At 36.0% G+C, this 24,247-nt stretch overlaps 3 protein-coding genes across 3 annotated transcripts; 1 reads left to right on the plus strand and 2 right to left on the minus strand.

The window, feature by feature from the left end:
• Positions 1–551: 551 nt before the first annotated feature.
• Positions 552–1,511, minus strand: LOC129504845 (olfactory receptor 52N2-like). The gene has a single exon (XM_055317724.1). It carries the CDS (start codon positions 1,509–1,511, stop codon positions 552–554), a length of 960 nt encoding a protein of 319 aa, XP_055173699.1.
• An 8,536-nt stretch (positions 1,512–10,047) lies between these two features.
• On the plus strand, positions 10,048–11,010 carry LOC129505036 (olfactory receptor 52N1). Its single transcript, XM_055317964.1, has one exon. The coding sequence runs from the start codon at positions 10,048–10,050 to the stop codon at positions 11,008–11,010; it is 963 nt and encodes a 320-aa protein (XP_055173939.1).
• Positions 11,011–20,398: 9,388 nt separating this feature from the next.
• LOC129504846 (putative olfactory receptor 56B2) lies at positions 20,399–21,358 on the minus strand. The gene has a single exon (XM_055317726.1). The coding sequence runs from the start codon at positions 21,356–21,358 to the stop codon at positions 20,399–20,401; it is 960 nt and encodes a 319-aa protein (XP_055173701.1).
• Between the last annotated feature and the right edge of the window lie 2,889 nt (positions 21,359–24,247).

Raw genomic sequence — 24,247 nt, forward strand, 5'->3', positions numbered from 1 at the left:
CAAAATGTCAGAAATAAATGAGCAGACAAGGAAGATGTTTTTCTTAAGTTATACAAGTTGCACTTAAATATTAAATAAAAAAAGATGACAGGACCTATGGAATTCAACACAAACATTCTGGGGAAATATTTCTGACTTCCCTACAATAACCAAGACAGTTAGGATAAGTGCTTTCTCTAATACTCTGGAGTCTCTCAGCTGTCTGACCTGCTTTTTTCTTTTCTGTGTACTCTCTCAGAATGCCCTAGACCAAAGAGGAGTAATCATCAAGAGCTTACTTCAAATTCTAGATTTCCCATTCTATGAATTCATTCCACCAGGTCTAACTAAAGTTAAACTATATAGGAAATACAATCTTTTCATATTTTATTTTTTCTATCAAGTTAGAGGTCTTGAATTATAAATTCTTTGAGATTGTTTCATAAATATTGTAACAGACTATCGACAAGTGTTTTCTTCTGACCTTATGGTTATGAATTTTGCATTTATTCTTTTTCTTCATAACTTTTTTCTTTACCTTTATGCTACATACAGAATTATATACCATAAATTTAGCTCATCCTCAAAATATTTCTCTCTAAAAACAATTTGATCACTCCTTCACGGATCTGCTTGGTTTTCACTCCATAGACAATTGGATTCAAGGTGGGAGGCGACAACAGGTAGAGATTGGCTATAAAAATGTGAACGTGGTGAGGTATGGTGTGTCCCCCAAAACGATGAGTAAAGAAGTTGAAGAAGGCTGGGACATAGGTGATGACAATAGCACATATGTGTGATGTACAGGTGCTGAAGGCTTTGTGCCGAGCATCTGAAGATGGCAGATTCACTACAGCACGGATAATCATGGTGTAAGACATGAAGATACAGAACATATCAAATCCTCCTATCAGTATGGCAGCTATGAGACCATAGATGGCATTAATCTTGATGTTGCCACAGGACACTTTGGCTACAGACATATGGTCACAGTAGGTGTGGTGAATGAGGTTGCCCTTGCAGTAGGGAAGACGCCTAATCAGGAAAGTGAATGGGATCATGAGCAACACACTTCGACTGAAGGTGGCAAACCCAACCTTGGTAATTACCATGTTGGTGAGGATGGTAGAATAACGTAGAGGGTAGCAAATGGCCACATAGCGGTCCAGGGCCATAAGCATGAGCACGCCAGACTCCATACCGGTCAGCATGTGGATGAAAAACATCTGCACAAGGCAGGCATTAAAGTCAATCTCTTTGAGGTTGAACCAAAAGATACATAACATATTAGGGACAAATGAAGTGCACACACTAACATCTGTAAGGGACAGTAAAGCTAGGAAGTAATACATGGGCCGATGCAGGGACTCCTCATGGCTGATGAGGTAGATGAGCCCACAGTTCCCCAGGACAGTGATGATGTACATGAAGCAGAATGGCAGGGAGATCCAAGTGTGTAAGGCTTCTAGTTCAGGAATCCCATTAAGGATGAAGTATCTTGGTGTCAGGCTGGAGCTGTTGGCTCCATGCATGGTAGTCAACTGCTAAGCATGTTACTTCTGTGCCAGTAAAGATGGATGTCCTACACAAGAAGATAGTAGTGAGATTAATTTCAGTCTGAGATCAAAGATGAACAAATATTTTACATGACATAAATAATAAACTTAGGAGAAAAATAATCTTTTTGTACCCACACTGTGTTATGTGATCCTACTAAGTAGTCTTGGGCCTCTTAATGAATCAAAAGAATACTAAAAATGATGCAAACATTATAATAGAGACCTGATCTCCCTTGGTTTTATACTGTAAACTGTCTCGGTGTATGTGTTCATATTCTCAGGCCATTCACTAGTGCTTGTTTTTGCCCCCTTGAATGATTTTCAATGTATAGGCCCTGTTTAAACACTGATTTTTTAAACTCCTCACATAATTTCTCTTCTTCTAAGAGGTCTTTCTTTGTAGATGTGTTTACTATATTATAGTCAATTAAGAAATGTGAGCACCTACTTATTATACACAGCTGTTATGGGGCTTAGTATGATCTAGACTATATAAGTCTAAGCTTTGTGAGTCTGGATTTTCCAACTCAGAATAGTCACAGAGGGGTTGATGAGCTAAAAATTACATAATAAGTTACAACTTACAAATCATGGCCATGTTCATTTTACACTGTATATCTGATAGTTGTTGGTAAACATGAAAGATTTTAGTTTTTACAGTTAGCCAATTGCTTTGTTAAGTTCTATGTAGTGAAAGCTTTCTTTATTAGTTTTTTTTTTTAACAGTTAGTTTTCTACCTTTCTTCTATGTTCTGGGGTATGGATTTAACCTGAAAGCTTTTTGATTAAAATTATGACTCCATGATCTTTTCCTCTGTTTTGTTTTGAAAAAATCTTTCTTTAACTTTTATTTTTTAAAAGTCCTTCTCAAGTTGTTTGCAACTTGAGTTATTCATTTTCCACAACATTATGTTGTATATTTTATTGCATTCTCAAAAATATATATTCTTTTGTTATATTTTAATCTCCCCTGTATAACAGTCTTTACCGTAGTTTCAGTTTTGATTACTTCTGTTTTCTCTGTCTTACGTATGTCTGTGTATGTGAGGGAGAGAGAAAAGGAGATAATTTAGCCTAAGGTTTTTCTATATAAGTAATTTGTTTGTTTTTACTCATTACTTTTAACAAGTGGAAAACTTTTCAAATGATGCTGTATAAATAATACCAACATATTAAAAAAAGATAAAAGCATTTTTTTCTAAGAAACAGAAAAGGATTATAACTGATGATTTTGTTGAAGCAATTTGCTTGACTGTAAATTACACAAACCCTGGAAAAGTTAAGTAAATCGCGGAAATTTTCACAACTTGGAATATAATAAGCAAAATATATAATGCTACCATAATTACCTTTAGTAATATTACATTATCTTGCTTTAAAAAATAAATGAAACAAAACAATGTCTAGGCACCCCTCAAAACTTCTAGTATCCTTACATCGCATTCGGAGCAAAAGCCAGCATTTCTATATTTGTTTACAACATCCCGTAAAATTAGAACTCTTTTCAATCTCCCCTTGCTCTAACTCTGATCCTCTCAGTCTATCCATACCTACTGGAGGCTTCTCAAACTTAGCAAAAATGAACACAGTTCAGAATTTCCACTCACCACTTTCACTACCTGCTGTTGTTCCACAGATACCATGGTACATACCTTAATAGTTTCAGTGTCAGACTCAAAGTAAGGTTTTTCCTTACCTTAATTCAAAATTGCAAGCCCCAGACCTCTGCCAATCTTGGCAATCTTGGCATAACGTCTTGCTTTCCAGATTTTCTTTATTCCACAGCAAATAGTATTGTACTTAATCCCTCACTAGAATATAAAATCTATATGCTCAGAATTTCTGTCTACTTTGTTCACTGCTCTGTCTCTTGCATGTAATGTAGTAACTGGCACAAGAAAAAAGTTTTAGAATAAATGAATGAATTAAATTCAAAATGTCCTTTTTGGTTGGTCTTCTTGATTGAATATAAATACCTTAACAAACTAGTGTGCATATTGAAAAATCAGAATATCTGGAGGGTGGGTAATATGACTTCAAGATATCTAGAATCCTACAGGGATTTTGTTTGTCTGTTAGTCAAACTGGAGATAAAACTGACACAAGTACATGGAGTGCAAGTAATTGCCCTTTGTATTATTTTCCACACTTTAACCACACATATGATGAATAAGAAAAGTTATAAGAAAATGGGTCTGGGATCAAATATTGTTATTCATTCATGCATACATACATCTCTAGTAAGATAACAAGATTACTATCATCAGATGTATTCAAGCAAAGGGGGAATAACATGTGTCATGAATGTTGCTAAGAAGTTGGGGTACATAGTCACCGGAATTCCTTTCAACTCTTGGACTATTTCATTTTCATTCATAGAGATCTTAGCACTTCCTAAGGAAGACTCTTCCATCTACAGAGAGAAGAGTTTTTCTATTATGGTGCAGATATTTGCTTGTTCGTAACATTATTTCTGGTCCTTAGCACATTAGACTATGGTGCTATTAATTGCACTTTGTTTTTCCCCACTTCTCCTCCCTCTTCCAGGCAGTTTGTAAATCCATTCAGAAGTCTAGAGTGAGATAATTTAGTCCTTCACATTCAGTCACTTTCTGACTCAAATCCCTGCTATTTAGTTGCAGATTTTCTGTGCATCTTATATATGCTTTTCCTCTGAATTGCCCAAACTCACCCTGATGTGTGATGCTTTTAAGTCTCCATTCTTGAGTGGTATTGTTCAGGAAGTTGTACAACATTGGTTAGGAATCCCATATATCAGCACTTAGTGGCTTCTCTGGGGATTTTCTAAGCCAAAGAAAACTTTTTTTTTGACACTTCGCAAATAGATGTCCTGTGGGTCTCTTCTAATGGACAAGAGATAAAATTTAGCTTTGTTGAAACTAGATCTATACAAATTTTCCCTGTTATCTGAAAATAGAGTGTTCTATGAAGTGGCATAAAACAAAGAGACATTTGCCACTAATTTATATAGAAAATTTTGTGAGCATTTCCAGACCCTGAGATAATCTCTTGGGCTTTTCTGATACTTTAAGGTACATCTTATTAATGGGTGCACAGAATACATGGAGATAAAACACAGATGCTCCTAGACACATTTCAAGGCCATGAAGGCTTGATGCTGAGATGCTGAGTGTGTTTCCTGAGGAAGGAGCAAGTGGGGCTGCTCTGGCTGCTCAGGTGTGCGCTGCCTCTATAACACCTCATTGCACAGCAAACACTGACCATTAGTTTTGGTTTTAGACATTTTAGGTACAAGGGAAAATCTCCTTCATTTTTGTTTTCATTTAGTAAAAACAGTACTAATGTAGATCTTTTGTAAAAGTGAAGTGATATAACACAAACTCTCAAAAAGTGGAGGATACACGAATTTAGAATATATTAAGTCAATCGGAAAAGGACAAACATTATATGGTCTCATTCATTTGGGGAATACAAAAATCAGTGAAAGGGAATAAAGGGAAAGGAGAGAAAATATCAATGAGGGTGACAAAACATGAGAGACACCTAACTCTGGGAAATGAACAAGGGGTAGTGGAAAGGGAGGTGGGCAGGGGGTTGGGGTGACTGGGTGATGGGCACTAAGGGGGGCACCTGGAGGATGAGCACTAAGTGTTATGCTATATGTTGGCAAATTGAACTCCAATTAAAAAAATTAAAAAGAGAATATATTTGAGCCAGAGGGAAAATCCTCAATAATTATCTCCAAATTTTAACAACCTTTCTCTGATGGAACATAGGAACTGTCTGGTGTCCATTGCAGTATAAATCTAGAACCATATTGAACTTCCCGGAGTTCCTCAATTCTAGCTTCAAAACTTAGACATGCACCTACTATATGACTCAGCAATTCTACTCCTGGATATATGCATAAGAAATTTGAAAATATATGTCTATACAAAGACTTGCCTATGAATGTCAGGAACAGGTTTACTCATAATAGCCCCCAAAAAGAAACAAAAAAATATCCAATAATGCAAGTGAGTGAATAAATGAATTATAAATCCATAAAATGATATAAAAGAAGCAAATTAAAAAGAATAAGTCACCAACACTCACAAAGCTGGAAGCATCACACTCTCTAATTTCAAATTATGTCACAAAACATAGTACTCAAAACAGTATGGGATTGGCATAAAAACAGACTAGACCAAAGGGACATAATCAAGAGCCCTAGAACCCCATCTTACAATATTCACAAAAAATGGACTCAAAATGGTTGAAGACTTCAATGCAAGATGTGAAACCATAAAACTTCTAGAAGAAAATGTAGGGGACCATCTCCTTGGCTTAAGTCTTGGCAATGATTTTTTGGATATGACACCAAAAGCAAAAATAAAGTGAGATTGTATTAAACTAAAAAAATTCTGCACAGCAAAACAAGCAATCAACAAAATGAAAAGGCAACCTGAAGGCTGGAAGAAGGTATTTACAAACCATATATCTGGTAAGGGATTAACATCCAAAATATATAAGCAATTTATATAGCTCAGGAAAAAAAGCAAAACCCTCATGATTTTATTAAAAATGTTCAGAGGACTTAAAGAGATGTTTTTCAAAGAAGACATACAAATGGACAGCAAGAACATAAAAAAATGCTTAACATCACTAATCCTCAAGGAAATGTGAATTGAAACCACAAGGAGATCCTCCTAAATCTGTTAGCATGGCTATTATCAAAAAACAGTGGATAACAAATTTTGGAGAGGTTGTGGAGAAAGGGAAACTCTGGTGCACTGTTGGTGGGAATGCAAATTGGTGCAGCCACTGTGGAAAACAGCATAGAGTTCCCTCAAAAAATTACAAATAGAAATACCATATGATCCAGCAATCTCACTTCTAGGTTTATATCTGAAGATATAAAATCATTATCTCAAAGAAATATCTGCACTGTCATGTTCATTGCAGCATTATCACAACAGGCCAGGACATGGAAACAACTAAAGTGTGTAGAGATGAATGGGTGGGTAAAGAAAATGTAGCATATGTATTTGACAGAATATCATTCATATGAAAGAGGGAAATCTTGCCATTTATGACAAGATTATGGCGTTATGCTGAGTGAAGTAGGTCAGGCAGAGAAACACATATTTTATGATCTCACTTACGTGTGGAATCTATGAACATCAAACTCATTGAAACAGTAGAATGGTGGATGCCAGTGGGGAAGGTTAGGGAAATTTGGGAGATGTTGATCAAAGGGTACAAACTTATACAGTTGTAAAATGAAGAAGTTTTAGAGAATCTAATGTACAGCATGATGACTATAGTCAACAATATTGTATTGTATGCTTGAAAGTTGCTATGAGAGTAGAGCTCTAATGTTCTCACCACAATAACAACAATAGAATGGTAACTATATGAGGTTAATCATGTTAAACAATAGTATTGTGGCAAATATTTTGTATCAAATAATCACATCGTACCCCTTAACCTTACACAAACTTACACAATATGTCAATTATATCTCAATATAGCTGGAAAAAAACATACCTATAAAAATCTATAGCAGATATTCATGACGGTGATTTATTTGATATTAATCCAGAATTTTCTTCTCAGCAATGAATTACACTTTCCTGAACATCCCAAATGTTTGTATCAAGGTATATGTGTGTGGAGGGTATGGGGGTACACCTGAAAGTCCAAGAGAATTTATCAACCAGCAAGCACAGGCACATTATTATAAATTATTGTATGTTACTATAAGTAGTTAGTCAAATAAGATTTATTCCAAACAAGTGACCTCTTTTTATTTTATAATAACTTTTATTGTTGTACTGCTGTGCTTTTGAGCTATAGCATAAATTCAAATTTTCACGATTGTTTAGAACCAGGTTTCTCTAGCCCTAGTAGGCTTTAGTACTAGAAGAAAAAAAGATGTCCTTGATCACTCCTCCTGTTAAATATTGCACAAGAGGAGTGTTATAGCTAGTGTCATAAGGAAAGGAAAAAATACCAAAAAAATACAAGAAAGGGAGAATAAAATGTTCATCATTCACAAAGAGATGCTATATATCTAGATAATCCAAAATAATCTATATAAAATGTTAACATTAAAAAGTAAATTTATCAAGAACACTAAATACAAGATCACATATAAAGCTCAATTTTTGTATACCAAGATTATTTAATTTTTCCCTCAAAATATTTTTTCCATACCAATTTTGTGCATGACATTGTTCTAAATTCTGAAAAAGGTAGAAGACAGGGTCTTTCTCCCAAAAAGATTTCATTCTGAAAGTCTAAATTATTTCAGATATACATATGCTTTGTTGTACCTATAAAAATATTCCCTCAAAAGTCTTAGACTATAATTTGGGAGAAAATAATTCCTAAGACAATTCCCAATGGCTGAGCCAGGGTCCTTAGGACCCAGATATATCTGATTCCTAAGTCTTTTTTTTTTTCCTTATGAACACACACAAGAAATCATTCTCCTCTGAGACTATAGTAGAAAGAGATGGTAGCAATTAAGTTTTCCCAGCTCCCAACTTTAGACTATATCACACACCTAACACACACATACATGCACTTGCATGCACACACACACACACACACACAGACACACAGAATAGAAAACTTCCCTCCTCCTACCTCCTCATGGTCTCAAATAGGTCTCAGATCCTTCCTGCAGGACCAAAAACATCACATAGACATGAATATGACTTAATCTGTGGATATGTCTTCAGTTCCTTGAAGAACTCCAGTAGCTTTCAGGGTGAGCAGATTTCTGAATTTGGGGTGCATTCTTATTAAGGGAATGGGAGCAAATTATGATAGCTGAGCTGAGATGAGGCATAACATATTTGTCAGGTAGGGTTATTCCCCTAACTTTTGAAAAGACACAGTGTACCCTACCATACAGCTGCTTTTTTTTCACTTTTGATTAAAACATGAATGTTTCAGCTATTGAGATATAATCCTTGTGAGGAGTATTCTAAAGAGAGGTAATCAGTCCCACTGGCTATGGAAGTTAAAACGAGTATTTCCAAGATGCAGTGGAAGGAAACAGAAGAGTGATACAGCCTTATTCCATAGTTTTCTGTTTCTGGTTCACTTTTCCTTTCAGGAAATTGCTTTCATCTCATCTCATAGTTATGATATGTGAATTATCTCTCAACTCTAAGCGCTTCTAGATTTCATATACTCAGCCTTGATCTTTTAAAAAAATAAAGATATAAATTTTTATAAAAGACATATGAGGAGAGCAGAGCCAAAAACCTACAGTCTTAGACTTCCAACAGAGACACCTCTGAAGTGGCAGGGAGGTCACCTCTCATATGTTTAGGAGACACTATAAATTTTTTTTTTCAGAGACTATTTTCCCTTCAACTTGATAGGACTACCCTCTTATTTCACTACTCATACATTTTTTTCCAAATTAGCATATTCCAGCCCCACATATCCCACTTCATCAGGCTTTTGCATCCTATTTGCATCCACCACATGCTCATAACTTTGTTCTTATCTCCTCACAATATACTATCACACCAAATATTATCCTCCTTACTATTTTTAAATGTTTTTGTCAGTCCTTATTCTTCCACAGCTTCCTTTTTTATGGGCGTTAAAAATGTATGAATATCTCCCTTGTACTAGAAAAAGTATAAGTTTTGAAAATTATGTAGACTGAGAAATATTCAATTCTATGGCTCCCTAAAACTGTAATACAGAGAGAAAATAAAGTTTTATGTGCTTAAAGTAAATGTCCGTTGTTTTAAAGTGATGAGTATCTCTATTCACATTGGATTAGACTCTAACCTTAGAACAACATTAATGTCTCATAAGTTACTGCATTCCCAGTGATTCTTCACCCACTATTTACGGTGGTAGTGATCCAAAATCAATAATAGGGGACTATTTAATGATATTAATAAGATAATTATTGTTTTACCTTTAAGATCATTCTATGATTTGTAGTTTTCTGAATTTAAGTTTCCTTTAAACCAAAAGGGGAGAAATTTATGCTAAAATTAATGCCTTGAAATCATTTGTCATGGTGCCCATTAATAAAACTGATTATTTTAGAAAGGTGAGCCTACAAGAAGCATTGAAAATTGTTAACATTTCAGAATGGAATGGGTATCTCTGACTAAAATGATGAGCCCTTAGCACATGGCAAATATTTAATCAATTTTTGATCCTCCAATTGGTCAGTTTGTAACCAGCTTCACCTGGGAGAATGGACAGCAAATTGTGATAACAAAACCATGATAACCAAACACCCTAGATACATCCAGATTCAGCACACCCACTAAATTCAGTCAGTTTATCTTGTCAATATCTAATGCTTAAGACATGGACCCAATCAGTGTATATGTCACATAGTCAACATAAAAGACCATATCTAGTGATTAATCTACAAGAAAGACAAATTTTCCATTATTAGGAACAAAATCCTGCTGGTCAGTTACTCTTTGAACCATTTTTTTTTCCTGCTTACAGAGCAATTTTGTAACTGATGTACCATGAAATTCCAACAGATGTTATGTCATTCCTAAATGGTACCAACCTAACTCCAGCTTCATTCATCCTAAATGGCATCCCTGGGCTGGAAGAAGTACATTTGTGGATCTCCTTGCCCTTGTGCACCATGTACAGCATTGCCATCACAGGGAACTTTGGCCTCATGTACCTCATTTACTCTGAAGAGACCTTGCACAGACCTATGTACATCTTCCTAGCTCTCCTTTCCTTCACAGATGTGCTCATGTGCACCAGCACTCTTCCCAACACACTCTGCATATTGTGGTTCAACCTCAAGGAGATTGATTTTAAGGCCTGCTTGACCCAAATGTTCTTTGTGCACACTTTTACAGGGATGGAGTCTGGGGTACTCATGCTCATGGCTCTGGACCGCTATGTGGCCATCTGCTACCCCCTGCGCTATGCTACTATCCTTACTAATTCAGTCATTGCCAAGGCTGGACTCCTCACTTTTCTTAGAGGTGTAATGCTTGTTATCCCTTTCACTTACCTTACCAAGCGCCTGCCATACTGCAAGGGCAATGTCATACCGCACACCTACTGTGACCACATGTCTGTGGCCAAGGTATCCTGTGGCAATGTTAGGATCAATGCCATCTATGGTTTAATGGTTGCCCTTCTGATTGGGGGCTTTGATATCTTGTGCATCACAGTCTCCTACACAATGATCCTTCGAGCAGTTGTGAGTCTCTCATCAGCAGATGCTCAGCAGAAGGCCTTCAGCACATGTACTGCCCACATCTGTGCCATTGTCATCACCTATGTCCCAGCCTTCTTCACCTTCTTTACCCACCGGTTTGGGGGACACACCATTCCTCCACACATACACATTATTATGGCTAATCTCTATCTGCTCATGCCTCCCACAATGAACCCTATTGTGTATGGGGTGAAAACCAAGCAGATACGAGAAAGTGTTATTAGATTCTTGCTTAAGGGAAAGGACAATTCTCATAGCATTTAAGTAGAATCTTTTGAGAAGTTGGATTCTCTTAGCCAGGCTGAAATCACCAAGTCTATAAGGAATTCTCCAAATGAAAACAGATATCTGGCCACAGGAAATACTTCCATGGAACTTTAGTTCTTTTACTTCCTTTAAAGGGTACCACTATGCCCATTAGGCAGACTTTCTCTCCTGAAATTCTGTGTTCTTAAAAGACTCTTACTCACTGGGGACAATTGTTGGACCACTAGGACTAGAGTTCTGAACTTTTTAAAAAATTTAAATCCCTGGCAAAACAGGAGCTGTGTTCATCAATGTCTGTGCTAATTTATTTATCTCAACATTCTTCTGCCAAAACCATTTGGAGTTCATTCTTCTTTCCCAAGTTCTTTTCTCCTACTTTCTTTCACAAGTTTATCAACTGTATATCTAGTAGTGTATACATATGTCCACCAGAAAACTTCTAAAAGATGTAAGTTGCAGCATATTCATATATACCCAGAATGTATTTCCATCAACATCCAAACTGAATAAATAATAGTAGCCTATTCAAATAAAATGTTGACTGAAAAAGACCAAGTAATATGCATCGTGTGATTTCATTTAGATAAAGTTCACAAGGTTGCAAAACTAATTTTGGTGTTAGAAATGAAGCTGATGTTTAACTTTGAGAATGAAAGCCTGAGGAATGATTGAATAGAGTATGAGGAGTGTTTCTTTTTTTTATTTATTTATGATAGAGAGAGAGAGAGAGAGAGAGAGAGAGAGAGAGAGAGAGAGGCAGAGACACAGGCAGAGGGAGAAGCAGGCTCCATGCACCGGGAGCCCGACGTGGGATTCGATCCCGGGTCTCCAGGATCGCGCCCTGGGCCAAAGGCAGGCGCCAAACCACTGCGCCACCCAGGGATCCCCCATACCCATTTTTTTAATGATTTATTTATTCATTCATGAGAGAGAGAGGCAGAGACATAGGCAGAGGGCAAAGCAGGCTCCATGCAAGGACCCCTAGGTGGGACTCGGATCCCAGAATCACGCCCTGAGCTGAAGGCAGATGCTCTACCGCTAGGTGTCCCCCATGCCCATTTTTTAATGGTATTGAATTGTGTAAGTTCTTTATATAGTTCAAAAATTAACCTTATTGGACATGTCATTTGCAAATATCTTCTCCCATTCAGTAGGTTGCCTTTTTGTTTTGTTGTTTCCTTCACTGTGCAAATGAAAAAACTTTTTATTTTGGTGTAGTCCCAATACTTTATTTTTGCTCTTGTTTCTCTCGATTGAAGAGATATGTCTAGAAAAATGTTGTTAAGACCAATGTCAGAGAAATTATTGTTGGTATTCTCTTCTAGGATCTTAATGGTTTCAGATGTCACATTTAGGTCGTTAGTCCATTTTGAGTTCATTTTTGTGTATGAACTCGGCATAAGCAAGTGGCCCATTTTCACTCTTTTGTATGTAGCTGACCAGTTTTCCCAGCACTGTTTACTGAAGAGATTGAATTTCCCCCATTGTATATTATTGCCTCCTTTGTCATAGATTAACTAACCATATAAGCATCAGTTTATTTCTTGGCTCTCTATTTTGTTCCTTAGATCTATGTGTCTATCTTTGTGCCAGTACCATATTTTGATTAATCAGGTTTGTGGTATAACTTGATATCTCATATTGTGAGACCTCTAGTTTTGTTTTTCTTTCTGAAGAGTGTTTTGGCTATTCAGGATCTTTTGAAGTTCTGTACAAATTTTAGGATTGTTATAGTTTTGTGAAAAATGTTGTTGGCATTTTGATAGGAATTACATTGAATTTGTTGATTGTTTTGGGTAGTATGGACATTGTAACAATATTCATGTTTCCAATTCATGAGCATGGAATGTCTTTCCATTTCTTTGTATCATTTTAAATTTTTTTCCTCACAAGGTTTCTTAGTTTTCAGAGTACAGATTTTCATCTCTAAGGTTAAATTTATTTGTAGGTATTTTATTGTTTTTGGTGCTATTTTAAATGTTTTTTTTTTATTTCTCTTTCTGATAATTTGTTACTAGGGTATAGAAATGCTACCAATTTCTAGGGATTGATTTTGTACTCTATAATTGTACTGAATTAATTTATTATTTCTAGTGGCATTTTCCTGGAATGCTTAGAACTTTCCATGTATAATATCATGCCATCTGCAAATAGTGACAGTTTAACTTCTTTTCCAATACGGATGTCTCTTATAGACCAATGGGTTTTAATGCAACAGAGTACCAAAGTTCCTGGATAAGTTTCAGTTATTACATTGCAACTAATCTTTACAAAACTACCATTGTTGATTTGAGATGTTGTATCAAAGAGGAATATTCACAATTAACTAAAAAAGGTACCAAAATCTCAGCTCCTCCCTCTTACAAATATATATCTATGCAAAGTCATACTTTCTCCATAAATATCAAACAAAAAACTTACTTCAGGAGGTTGCATGCAGAAATAGATATGAGAATCTAGTTGTCTATTAGCCAGGGATTAAAATACTTGCAAAAATATAAAATAATATGACCCTTCTTACTACTTTTGTATTTAAAAATATATTATTTTTCATAAATAGTTTTGTGGTAATAGTTTTATTTCTATTTAAAAAATAATATGTAAAATTCAAAAATTTTTGTTTTAATTTTGAACATATATAATATTTGTGGATGTGAACCATAAAAACAAAAGCACTTTAGAGTTTAAGTAAGATTTAATAATGTAAATTGAATAGTAAGACCAATAATTTTAAGAATTGCTGATCTAATACATATGAGTAAATTCAGCTATGTCAACCATTTCTATGAGGTCTTTATTGTCATGCATCTCTTTAAATTAAAATATAACTTATATAGAGTACAGTGCACAGATCTTAAGTGTACCTATACTGACAGACCCAACTACAGGACATTTCTAGCTTGCAGTGGCTTTCATTTGGTTCCCAAAGATAGCCACAACTTTGCAGCATCATAGACCCCCTTGTATTTTTTTAAACTTTATTTAATAGAATTAGACAAGATATAGTCTCTTTTCCTGAAGAATTCAATATCTATTTATTTAATATGGGGGGCACTTATTTTTTATTTAATAATAAATTTATTTTTTATTGGTATTCAATTTACCAACATACAGAATAACACCCAGTGCTCATCCTCTCAAGTGCCCCCCTCAGTGCCCACCAGCCAGTCACCCCCACCCCCCACCAACCTCCCCTTCCACCACCCTAGTTCATTTCCCAGAGTTAGGAGTCTTCCATGTTCTGTCTCCCTTTTTGATATTTCCTAACCATTTCTTCTCCTTTCCCCTCTATTTCCTTTCACTAATATATTCCCCAAATGAATGAGACCATATAATGTTTGTCTTTCTCCCATTGACTTATTTCACTCAGCATAATACCCTCCAGTTCCATCCACGTCGAAGCAAATGGTGGGCATTTCTCATTTCTAATGGCTGAGGAATATTCCATTGTATACATAAACCACATCTTCTTTATCCATTCATCTTTCGATGGACACCGAGGCTCCTTCCACAGTTTGGCTATTGTGGACATGGCTGCTAGAAACATCAGGGTGCAGGTGTCCCGGCGTTTCATTGCATCTGAATCTTTGGGGTAAATCCCCAGCAGTGCAATTGCTGGGTCATAGGGCAGGTCTATTTTTAACTCTCTGAGGAACCTCCACACAGTTTTCCAGAGTGGCTGCTCCAGTTCACATTCCCACCAACAGTGTAAGAGGGTTCCCTTTTCTCCACATCCTCTCCAAACTTTGTGGTTTCCTGCCTTGTTAATTTTCCCCATTCTCACTGGTGTGAGGTGGTATCTCATTGTGGTTTTGATTTGTATTTCCCTGATGGCCAGTGATGCAGAGCATTTTCTCATGTGCGTGTTGGCCATGTCTATGTTTTCCTCTGTGAGATTTCTCTTCATGTCTTTTGGCCATTTCATGATTGGATTGTTTGTCTCTTTGTTGTTGAATTTAATAAGTTCTTTACAGATCTTGGAAACTAGCCTTCTATCTGATACGTCATTTGCAAATATCTTCTCCCATTCTGTAGGTTGTCTTTGAGTTTTGTTGACTGTATCCTTTGCTGTGCAAAAGCTTCTTATCTTGATGAAGTCCCAATAGTTCATTTTTGCTTTTGTTTCTTTTGCCTTCGTGGATGTTTCTTGCAAGAAGTTACTCAAATTAATAAAATCATGAATGAGAAAGGAGAGATCACTACCAACACCAAGGAAATACAAACGATTGTAAAAACATATCATGAACAGCTATACGCCAATAAATTAGGCAATCTAGAAGAAATGGACACATTCCCGGAAAGCCACAAACTACCAAAACTGGAACAGGAAGAAATAGAAAACCTGAACAGGCCAATAACCAGGGAGGAAATGGAAGCAGCCATCAAAAACCTCCCAAGACACAAAAGTCCAGGGCCAGATGGCTTCCCAGGGGAATTCTATCAAACGTTTGAAGAAGAAACCATACCTATTCTACTAAAGCTGTTTGGAAAGATAGAAAGAGATGGAGTACTTCCAAATTCGTTCTATGAGGCCAGCATCACCTTAATTCCAAAACCAGACAAAGACCCCACCAAAAAGGAGAATTACAGACCAATATCCCTGATGAACATGGATGCAAAAATTCTCAACAAGATAGTAGCCAATAGGATCCAACAACACATTAAGAAAATTATTCACCATGACCAAGTAGGATTTATCCCCGGGACACAAGGCTGGTTCAACACTCGTAAAACAATCAGGGTGATTCATCATATCAGCAAGAGAAAAACCAAAAACCATATGATCCTCTCATTAGATGCAGAGAAAGCATTTGACAAAATACAGCATCCATTCCTGATCAAAACTCTTCAGAGTGTAGGAATAGGGGGAACATTCCTCAACATCTTAAAAGCCATCTACGAAAAACCCACAGCAAATATCCTTCTCAATGGGGAAACACTGGGAGCCTTTCCCCTAAGATCAGGAACAAGACAGGGATGTCCACTCTCACCACTGCTATTCAACATAGTACTGGAAGTCCTAGCCTCAGCAATCAGACAACAAAAAGACATTAAAGGCATTCAAATTGGCAAAGAAGAAGTCAAACTCTCCCTCTTCGCTGATGACATGATACATGGTACATAGAAAACCCAAAAGCCTCCACCCCAAGATTGCTAGAACTCATACAGCAATCTGGCAGTGTGGCAGGATACAAAATCAATGCCCAGAAATCAGTGGCATTCCTATACACTAACAATGAGACTGAAGAAAGAGAAATTAAGGAGTCAATCCCATTTACAATTGCACCCAAAAGCATAAGATACCTAGGAATAAACCTAACCAAAGAGGTAAAGGATCTATACCCTAAAAACTATAGAACACTTCTGAAAGAAATTGAGGAAGACACAAAGAGGTGGAAAAATATTCCATGCTCATGGATTGGCAGAATTAATATTGTGAAAATGTCAATGGTACCCAGGGCAATAAAACATGTAAATGAAATTCTTATCTCAGGTCTGCTTCTGGGAGAACTCAGCATAGTATAGTGTGTTTTTAAATCAGAATATAAATGAGAAACCACTTACCTGGAGATGCTCAGCATTTGTTTTATTTATTTATAAGATGTACTAATACTACTAAGTGGATAAAAGCAACTATTAACATCCACATTTTAGTGATGAAGTTCAAAGAGTTCATACAGATAATAGGTTGCCACAATGGAATTTAAAATATGGTATGTTCTGATCCCCGAGCTAAAGTTTTTAACTGATGCACTGTATTTCTTCACCTTAAACAACTACTGGCTCTGAAGGAGAAAAATGAAATATTGATTTAGTCATAGTCATTTACTTTTCTCTAAATTTTTATAAAGAAAAATAGAAAAGATTGAACCACAAAATATATGAGTCACATAATAATTTTAGGAATTATGGATAACAGCATTGATTGTAGTATAAAAACTTAAAAGCATTTATATACAGACTACTTAGCTAATAGCAAGGTGGCATTTACATAAAGTACAAAAAGAGGCTGAAATTAATCAGTGTAGATAAAAGTTAAGAGGGTGTAACTTTTAGATTACTTACTTGGAAGGGGCATGAATGGAGCAATTCAGATGCTGAGAAAAAACATTTATTGACCTTGCTTGTGTTCTTTTAGTGATAATCAATCATGCTGTGTAGTCACGATTTGTGTCTTCTGTGTGTGTTTGTTATACCTCACTTAAAATATTACTTTAAAAATAAGATAGCAATGTTTTTTTTAGTTAATTTAATATTTGCCTCAAAAATTTTAGCTGATTGCAACAATGGGCTAGGTCATGCACTAATGGTGACATAAATTTATAGTGAAAATGTGTTTTATAACTAAAAAATATATATTGAGAAGGAGCTTGGCATTGTACCATGCACTTTACATGTATTAAAATTTTATAGTCTCTTTCAAGACAAAGTTTAAATCTAGATGAAAAGAGAATCATGTAAAGACACTTATAAATTTTTTTAGAAACCACTTATAAATTTTTTTAGAAACCATTTTAGGGATCCCTGGGTGGCTCAGCGGTTTGGCACCTGCCTTTGGCCCAGGACGCCATCCTGGAGTCCCGGGATCGAGTCCCACGTCGGGCTCCCTGCATGGAGCCTGCTTCTCCCTCCTCCTGTGTCTCTGCCTCTCTCTCTCTCTTTGTCTATCATAAATAAATAAATAAATCTTTAAAAAAAGAAGAAATCATTTTAGACATATATCTCAGTTGCTATGTCAATGAAGATGAGAATTTTTATTTCACGTAAAAACCTATAATTCAACTTATTATTGCCAGAAGAATAGGTCAATTCTCAATAAAAGAAAGACCCGCTCTTCCCCAGCTTGTTGCAAATGAATGAACCCAAACCTTTAACACTAGCTCAAACAAAATGAATAATATTAATTTAAAATAAACTTGCTTGATGAGAATAAAATATGTTTTATTTTACACTTGGATTAGACAGATGAGCTGTATCATACCAGACATACATTATTTTAAGCTTCAGAAGTTGATTTTACTGAGCAACATTTTAAATTATTCTCTTATCCTGTATTAAGGGTTCCAGAGTAACAAACATTTTTGTTTTAGTATTCACTACCCTGAGATTTCTAGCAAGCTAAAACATACTATACTGTTAATAGCAACTCATGGTCTGGATACACTTGATGATAAGCCTTAATCTGTGTCGTCTATCTCTCTGGCTGACGTTGAACCCAATTCTACATCTCCATATGTTAGACAGAATCTGGAGATAGAAATGAAACTTCTCCAAGTGGCTACATGAGGCTTAGTGTGTCTCTTAGACATAGTCCTGCAACTCCCAAAGTTCTTCCACACTACTAATATCTTCTGTAGAAGCTCCAAATTTAACACATCACAAGCTAGGTATTATGCTAATTGTGATATAAATTGTAAGTCAGTGACTGTTAAAGTGAAGAAAAAGTACTTACTCAATCAAAAGTATTGATTTATAACTTGCACTATATTTCTGACATTAAACCAAATGCTACTGATAGAGAGATGAATAAGTCATTAATCTTTTCATGGGATATTTGGTCTAGAGATCCAGACAGATGTACAATTGGTACATATGCTATGATATGAACTGCTGTATTGTGAAAATTAAGAAGGTTCTTTGATAATGCAAATGGAAGATCTTTTGACTTTGTCTAGGGCAAGACTGTACCTATCACTTAACCAGTTGATTAACAAAAATATGAACTAATTAACAACACATTACACTAACAGATTACCCTGAATTCCTAAAGTGTTGATACTTTCAATACATTTCAAAGTCTAGATTTGTGATATTAACAAAGAATTGACTGAAGGAAATCCAGTCCCTGCATTTATTTATACAATTTAACACTTATAAATTAGATGACTTAGAGAGTCCCCCAAGTAAGATGGGACTGAATAGCAGAATGGCTTTAAATGGATGAAGCGTCCTTGAAAAAATGAGTGGTCTGGAATAACAGAATAAAAGGATTAAAAATGACTAAAAAATTATCTCAAACGTGACCATAGTCTTTTAGTTTTGATCATTGATAATTTTTTTAAGGATAATGTAGGGTAGCCAGGGTGGCTCAGCGGTTTAGCGCCTCCTTCAGCCAGGGCATGATCCTGGAGACCCCGGATCTAGTCTCACATCAGGCTAACCTGCATGGAGCCTGCTTCTCCCTCTGCCTGTGTCTCTGCCTCTCTCTCTCTCTCTCTCTCTCTCTCTCTCTCTCTCTCTCTCTCTTTCTGTGTGTATCTCTCATGAAAAAAAATGAAATGTTTCTTTTTTTAAAAAAAAGGATAATGTAACCATGCATCAGCAAAATGAAAAGCAATCCTGATACTTTTTAAATTCATAATGTTAGATATACATTTTACAAGCAGTGAAATTATGAGAGTGTATCACATTACCTGAAATGTTTTGCTCACGTTGCTTCTTCAGTGCTCACTGTCCTAGTAACATCCCTCCTCATTCTGAAACCTGCCCTTTCATTCCTGCCCAATTTATCAACATGTAACCTATGGGAGTTATCTTACAAATATACAAACTCCAAAGTTGTTTAATAATTCAGTGGTTAGATGCCCTGAGTTCAAAATATGAAAATTTTAATGTACTCTAACTATATATATGTAATTGTTAAAGTTTTACCAAGTTATAAAGACCATTGTTACTGTTGATATTCATGTAAAGTTTTTTCCTAGACATTCAGATTGCAATATTTTAATAGTCTTAACAGTGTACTATTCTCATGATTTTAATTCTTGCTATTTTGCATCCAAGGGCATTATTTAGTTTCTAACTAAGTGATACATGAAGGTTATGGATCTTGGATAATGGTTGGTTATTTCAGAAAGGATTTCCCAAAATAAACATGATCAATGAGAATCCTTCCATGGGGATTTATAATGGGAAAAAATATTCCAATGGATACTGAAATATCTTGAACTAATGAATATGATTAATTTGGACAATTAGTATTTCTTCCTTATGAACTGAGATCTGGATAAAGACATTCTTAAACAAGAAATAAGAGAGTGAAATATGATAGAAAAAAGATAATGTGAAGCAAAAAGGTCTTAGGAAGTTCAGGTAGTATATTTCACTTGCCTTTCCCTTAGATCTCTTGAGACAATAAGCATCATAATGGTCCTCTTTTGCAATATTTTTTTCCTGAAACCCAAAGATTTCATATATAAAAAGATTTCATATATTTCATACCTGTTGGCATTTTTTTAAACTTCACTGGTTGCCACCAATTTGATTTATTAACTGAAAATATGCCACAGTGCTCTTTTTTGATAGTATTTCTGCCATGCATAATGATTGGAAAATATAAGGATAAATATATGAGTAAACTACCTAAGTGAGCCTCTTCTCCATGTTAGTTGCCCTTGATATTCAGGATAAGAGCCTTATAGAAGCCTTGCCTGAGCTCCTTGTTTTTGAATGCATACACTATGGGATTGAGGGCAGGAGGAATAACATTGTGTAGTACATTAAGCAGAACTGGGATGAGGGGAAGAGTCATTGTTGCACTGTGGGTAATAGAAATGACAACAATGACAGTGTAAAAGAATAAAATTAGGGTGAGATGGGAAGTACAGGTACTTAGGGCTTTGGATGCGGCTTCTGTTGAGTTCAACTTCAGCACTGAGTGGAGTATCAAAGCATATGATAAAAAAATCAAACCCAGGTCACTCCCCATCAGTGTCCAGGCCAGAAATAGCTGGTAGATGCTGTTGATGGTCCTGTCATCACAGGATAAGCTAGTGACTCCAAGATTAGAGCATAGACAATGCTCAATTTGGTTCTTGGAACAGTAGTGCCTCTGAGCAGCCAACACTGGCACTGGGATGGTGGCCAGACTGTTTCTGAGTGCCATGAACACAGTTGCCTTGATGACAAAAGAATCAGTAACTATTGATGGATAGCGTAGTGGTTGGCAAATGGCTGCATATCTGTCTATAGCCATGCAGACAAAGATACCTGACTCCATGAGTACAAAACAATGTATGACATACATCTGAGCAAAGCATTCAGGGAGACCGATGGCCTTTGCACTGAACCATAAGATGGCCAAAATCTTGGGCATGATGGTGGTAGCCAGTCCCATGTCTACCACAGCCAGGATCCCCAAGAAATAGTACATAGGCTGGTGCAGTGTGGCCTCTTGTTTGATGATGATCAGGATAAGGATGTTGGCAGTGAGAGCTAAGAGGTAAAGTAGTGCCAGGGGCAGGGAGAGCCAGTGCTGCCAGGTGTGAATGCCTGGGAATCCCAACAGAATGAACTCAGAGACTTGGGACTTCGAGATGTTGGAATGTCTAAGATCCTGGAGCATCCTTCACTAAGAGAAAAAAAAAGTATTTGAAGTTACTATTCTTAATAATCTCTCTGACATTATTTGGTTAATGATATTGAAGTGTAATATTCTTCATCTTCATTTTTCTTATTCTGCTACAGACATTTATTAGACATTTCTAGTGGCAGGAATCATGATGTTCCATAAGACAGGTCATATTATTTCTACCTTGTCATAATTGAGAAAGAGAACATTGGAGTTATTAGAAACTTGGTCATTACTTTCCATCTTGTACAAGTCATGGAGGGAACAAGATGAAAGCAATCTGATCCTATAGCCTGGGGTCTTAAGCTTGGTTTTGATAAAGAGTTGTAATTTTTTTAGCAACTAAAGGTATAGATTCAGAGTAGAGATTCTTACGCAGGGAAATATTTTTATAACAGATTAGATGAAAGAATATAAGAATATCCCTTTTGTAAAAATTCAAGTATTCAAGAATTTGTGAAATACTCATGAATGTTAGATAATTGTCATTAAAACATATGACATAATTTAGTACATCCATTTTTAAATTGGAGAACTGATGTCCAAAAATGCTAATGGACTGTCTAATGCCAACTTACTCTAAAAGATAGAAATATACCTAGAAACTTCCAGTATTTCTGAGTCCAGTTGATTCTGGTTTTGTGTAACATTCTTCCACTAGGACATACTTTGCTTCATAAAGCAGTTCAGCTGGTCACACAGTAATGAATAAAACAGATATGAAAAAAATCAAGTTTAAGATAAATGATTTGACAGAAGTGTTGTTATAATCAAATTACACTATAACCAAGACATTTTTCATCATTTATTAATATTTTAATAAAAAACTGAAAGAAGATTTTCATTATCTGTTTCTACTAAATATCTTCTATTTGTTTTCAATATTTCAAATCTTAAGGGCATAATATAAACACACAATAATTAATGTTGATAAAGACTAGTGGATATACTAATCTTAAACTATGTAATGACATTCCATATACTTAAAGAAAGATAAATTGAGAAATTATATATTTGTATTCCACTATTGTTTTCATAGCTTCTAAGGTTCAAACATTTTTTTTAATATCTTGCTTTGTTTTTTAACTTTAGTTTTGGAACTATTTCTCAAATGTCATTCAATGTTTGACTATTAATTTACACTTAATGAATAGGCTTTAGAAGGCTAACTTGAAATTCCAGGTGATGAGTGAGTATCATCAATTGGTATCATTTACTTTGGGAGCTTCAATAGGGACCTCTCTCAATGCAGATATTCTTAGTTCAGTGTTACATGTCTTTTCTCAGGGACTCTCCATTTGTTCAGAAAATAATCCACCAACCTGTTTCCTGCAGGAATATATGGCTGGTTGTTAGTGTTCTTGGAGTTGAAGAACACTGGAATTTCTCATCTTTATTATGAATATTGGATTTGACCTTCTCATTTTTTACAATGCTTCATTCTCAGCCTTTATCACATCATATATATGCATTTATAGCACGGTATTTGTGCCACAGATCCAAGATAGTCGGAGGCAACGAAATGAAGAAAGACTTGGTGTCTCACTGAATTTTAATATAGGGGACAGGGGGACTGAGAATCCGACTCGGACTCAGACCAGACTCGGGTTTGGACCCCGAGGTTTTGCCTCCTCCAGTTTTTATTGAGAGCTAACAGATAGGCTATAGGAATGATTAACTTGGGAAGCAGAGAAAAACATGTTTACTTCAAAAGGTAAAATAGGCTATTGACTCAAGGAGGGGGAGCAGAGGAGCTGTATCTGGAGAACAATGTGGTCTAGACTCAGTGTGCTGACTCAGAACCGCTCATATCTCCAGGGTCCCTAGAACTAAGAGATTCAGTTCTCAGGTAGGCTCTGCAGCTGGTTCTCCACATATTTGTTAAAGTCCCTTCCCAAAATAAGCTTCTAGTCATCATTAGAAAATAGTTAATATTGTTAAAGATAGTGAATGTATCAGATTTACCAAGTTGTTCTTTTTTTTTTCTTTTTAGTTTGCCATGGGCAAGTTTATTACATGATTAAAGTTCAAATAAAAAAATAATAACAATATCTAGGAAGCTAGAGCCAGAGTCTGAGAGTGTTGTTTCCCTGTTCCCTGCCTTCCTAGCCAAGTCTAACTCTATTAACTTAATTGATTCGATCAAATTCCTCATCAAGACTCGCTTCTGTGCCCCGGACATTAGTTTTTCTACCTATATCTTTATTCTCACAAAGAATGAAAGAGAGATGTCTGGGTAGCTCAGCAGTTGAACATCTGCTTGTGGTTCAGGGTGTGATCCCCATCAAGGGATCCAGTCCTGTATATGGTTCCATGAGAGGAGCCTGCTTCTCCCACTGTGTATGTCTCTGCCTCTCTTTCTGTGTCTCATGAATAAATAAATAAAGTCTTAAAAAAACAAAGAATGAAAGATTAGATACTTCAGAAAGCAACACTTTTGGAAATAGCAATGCAACACAAGGCAAACTAATTAATAAGAAAGTTCCTTGAAGATCATTCTGGTGTCATCACAGACTCATGCAGGGGTAGATAGAAACTGCAACTAAACTAACTTTTGGAAATCAGGAAATCTTTCAAAAGGGAAGCAAAACTCTTGAACATGAAACATGATTAGGATTGTTCCAGATAAGTGATTCGTTCCATTGATGTTTGCCCTTTCTTAGATCACTCTAGTAATATTAGCTTTGTGATTTGGCAACCCTATATTGTGTGTCCTTCCACCACCAAATCCAGCTTCAATTATTATCTTCTTCAGAAGGACTCAACTCGCTCTCAGAAAGGACAGAGAAACATTCCTTAAATCTTCTTAGTATGACATAATTGGAAAAGTGGCCAACTTTATGGGTAAGGAATACGATTTCTGATGGACCAATCTCTTTTATG

Source organism: Nyctereutes procyonoides, unplaced genomic scaffold (genome assembly GCF_905146905.1).
Source record: "Nyctereutes procyonoides isolate TBG_1078 unplaced genomic scaffold, NYPRO_anot_genome, whole genome shotgun sequence".
NCBI classification, from domain to species: Eukaryota; Metazoa; Chordata; class Mammalia; order Carnivora; family Canidae; genus Nyctereutes; species Nyctereutes procyonoides.

Bases quoted from the DNA above. Each gene is read 5' to 3' on its own strand.
- LOC129504846 (XM_055317726.1), bottom strand. From the start codon at position 21,358: ATGCTCCAGGATCTTAGACATTCCAACATCTCGAAGTCCCAAGTCTCT.
- LOC129504845 (XM_055317724.1), bottom strand. From the start codon at position 1,511: ATGCATGGAGCCAACAGCTCCAGCCTGACACCAAGATACTTCATCCTT.
- LOC129505036 (XM_055317964.1), top strand. From the start codon at position 10,048: ATGTCATTCCTAAATGGTACCAACCTAACTCCAGCTTCATTCATCCTA.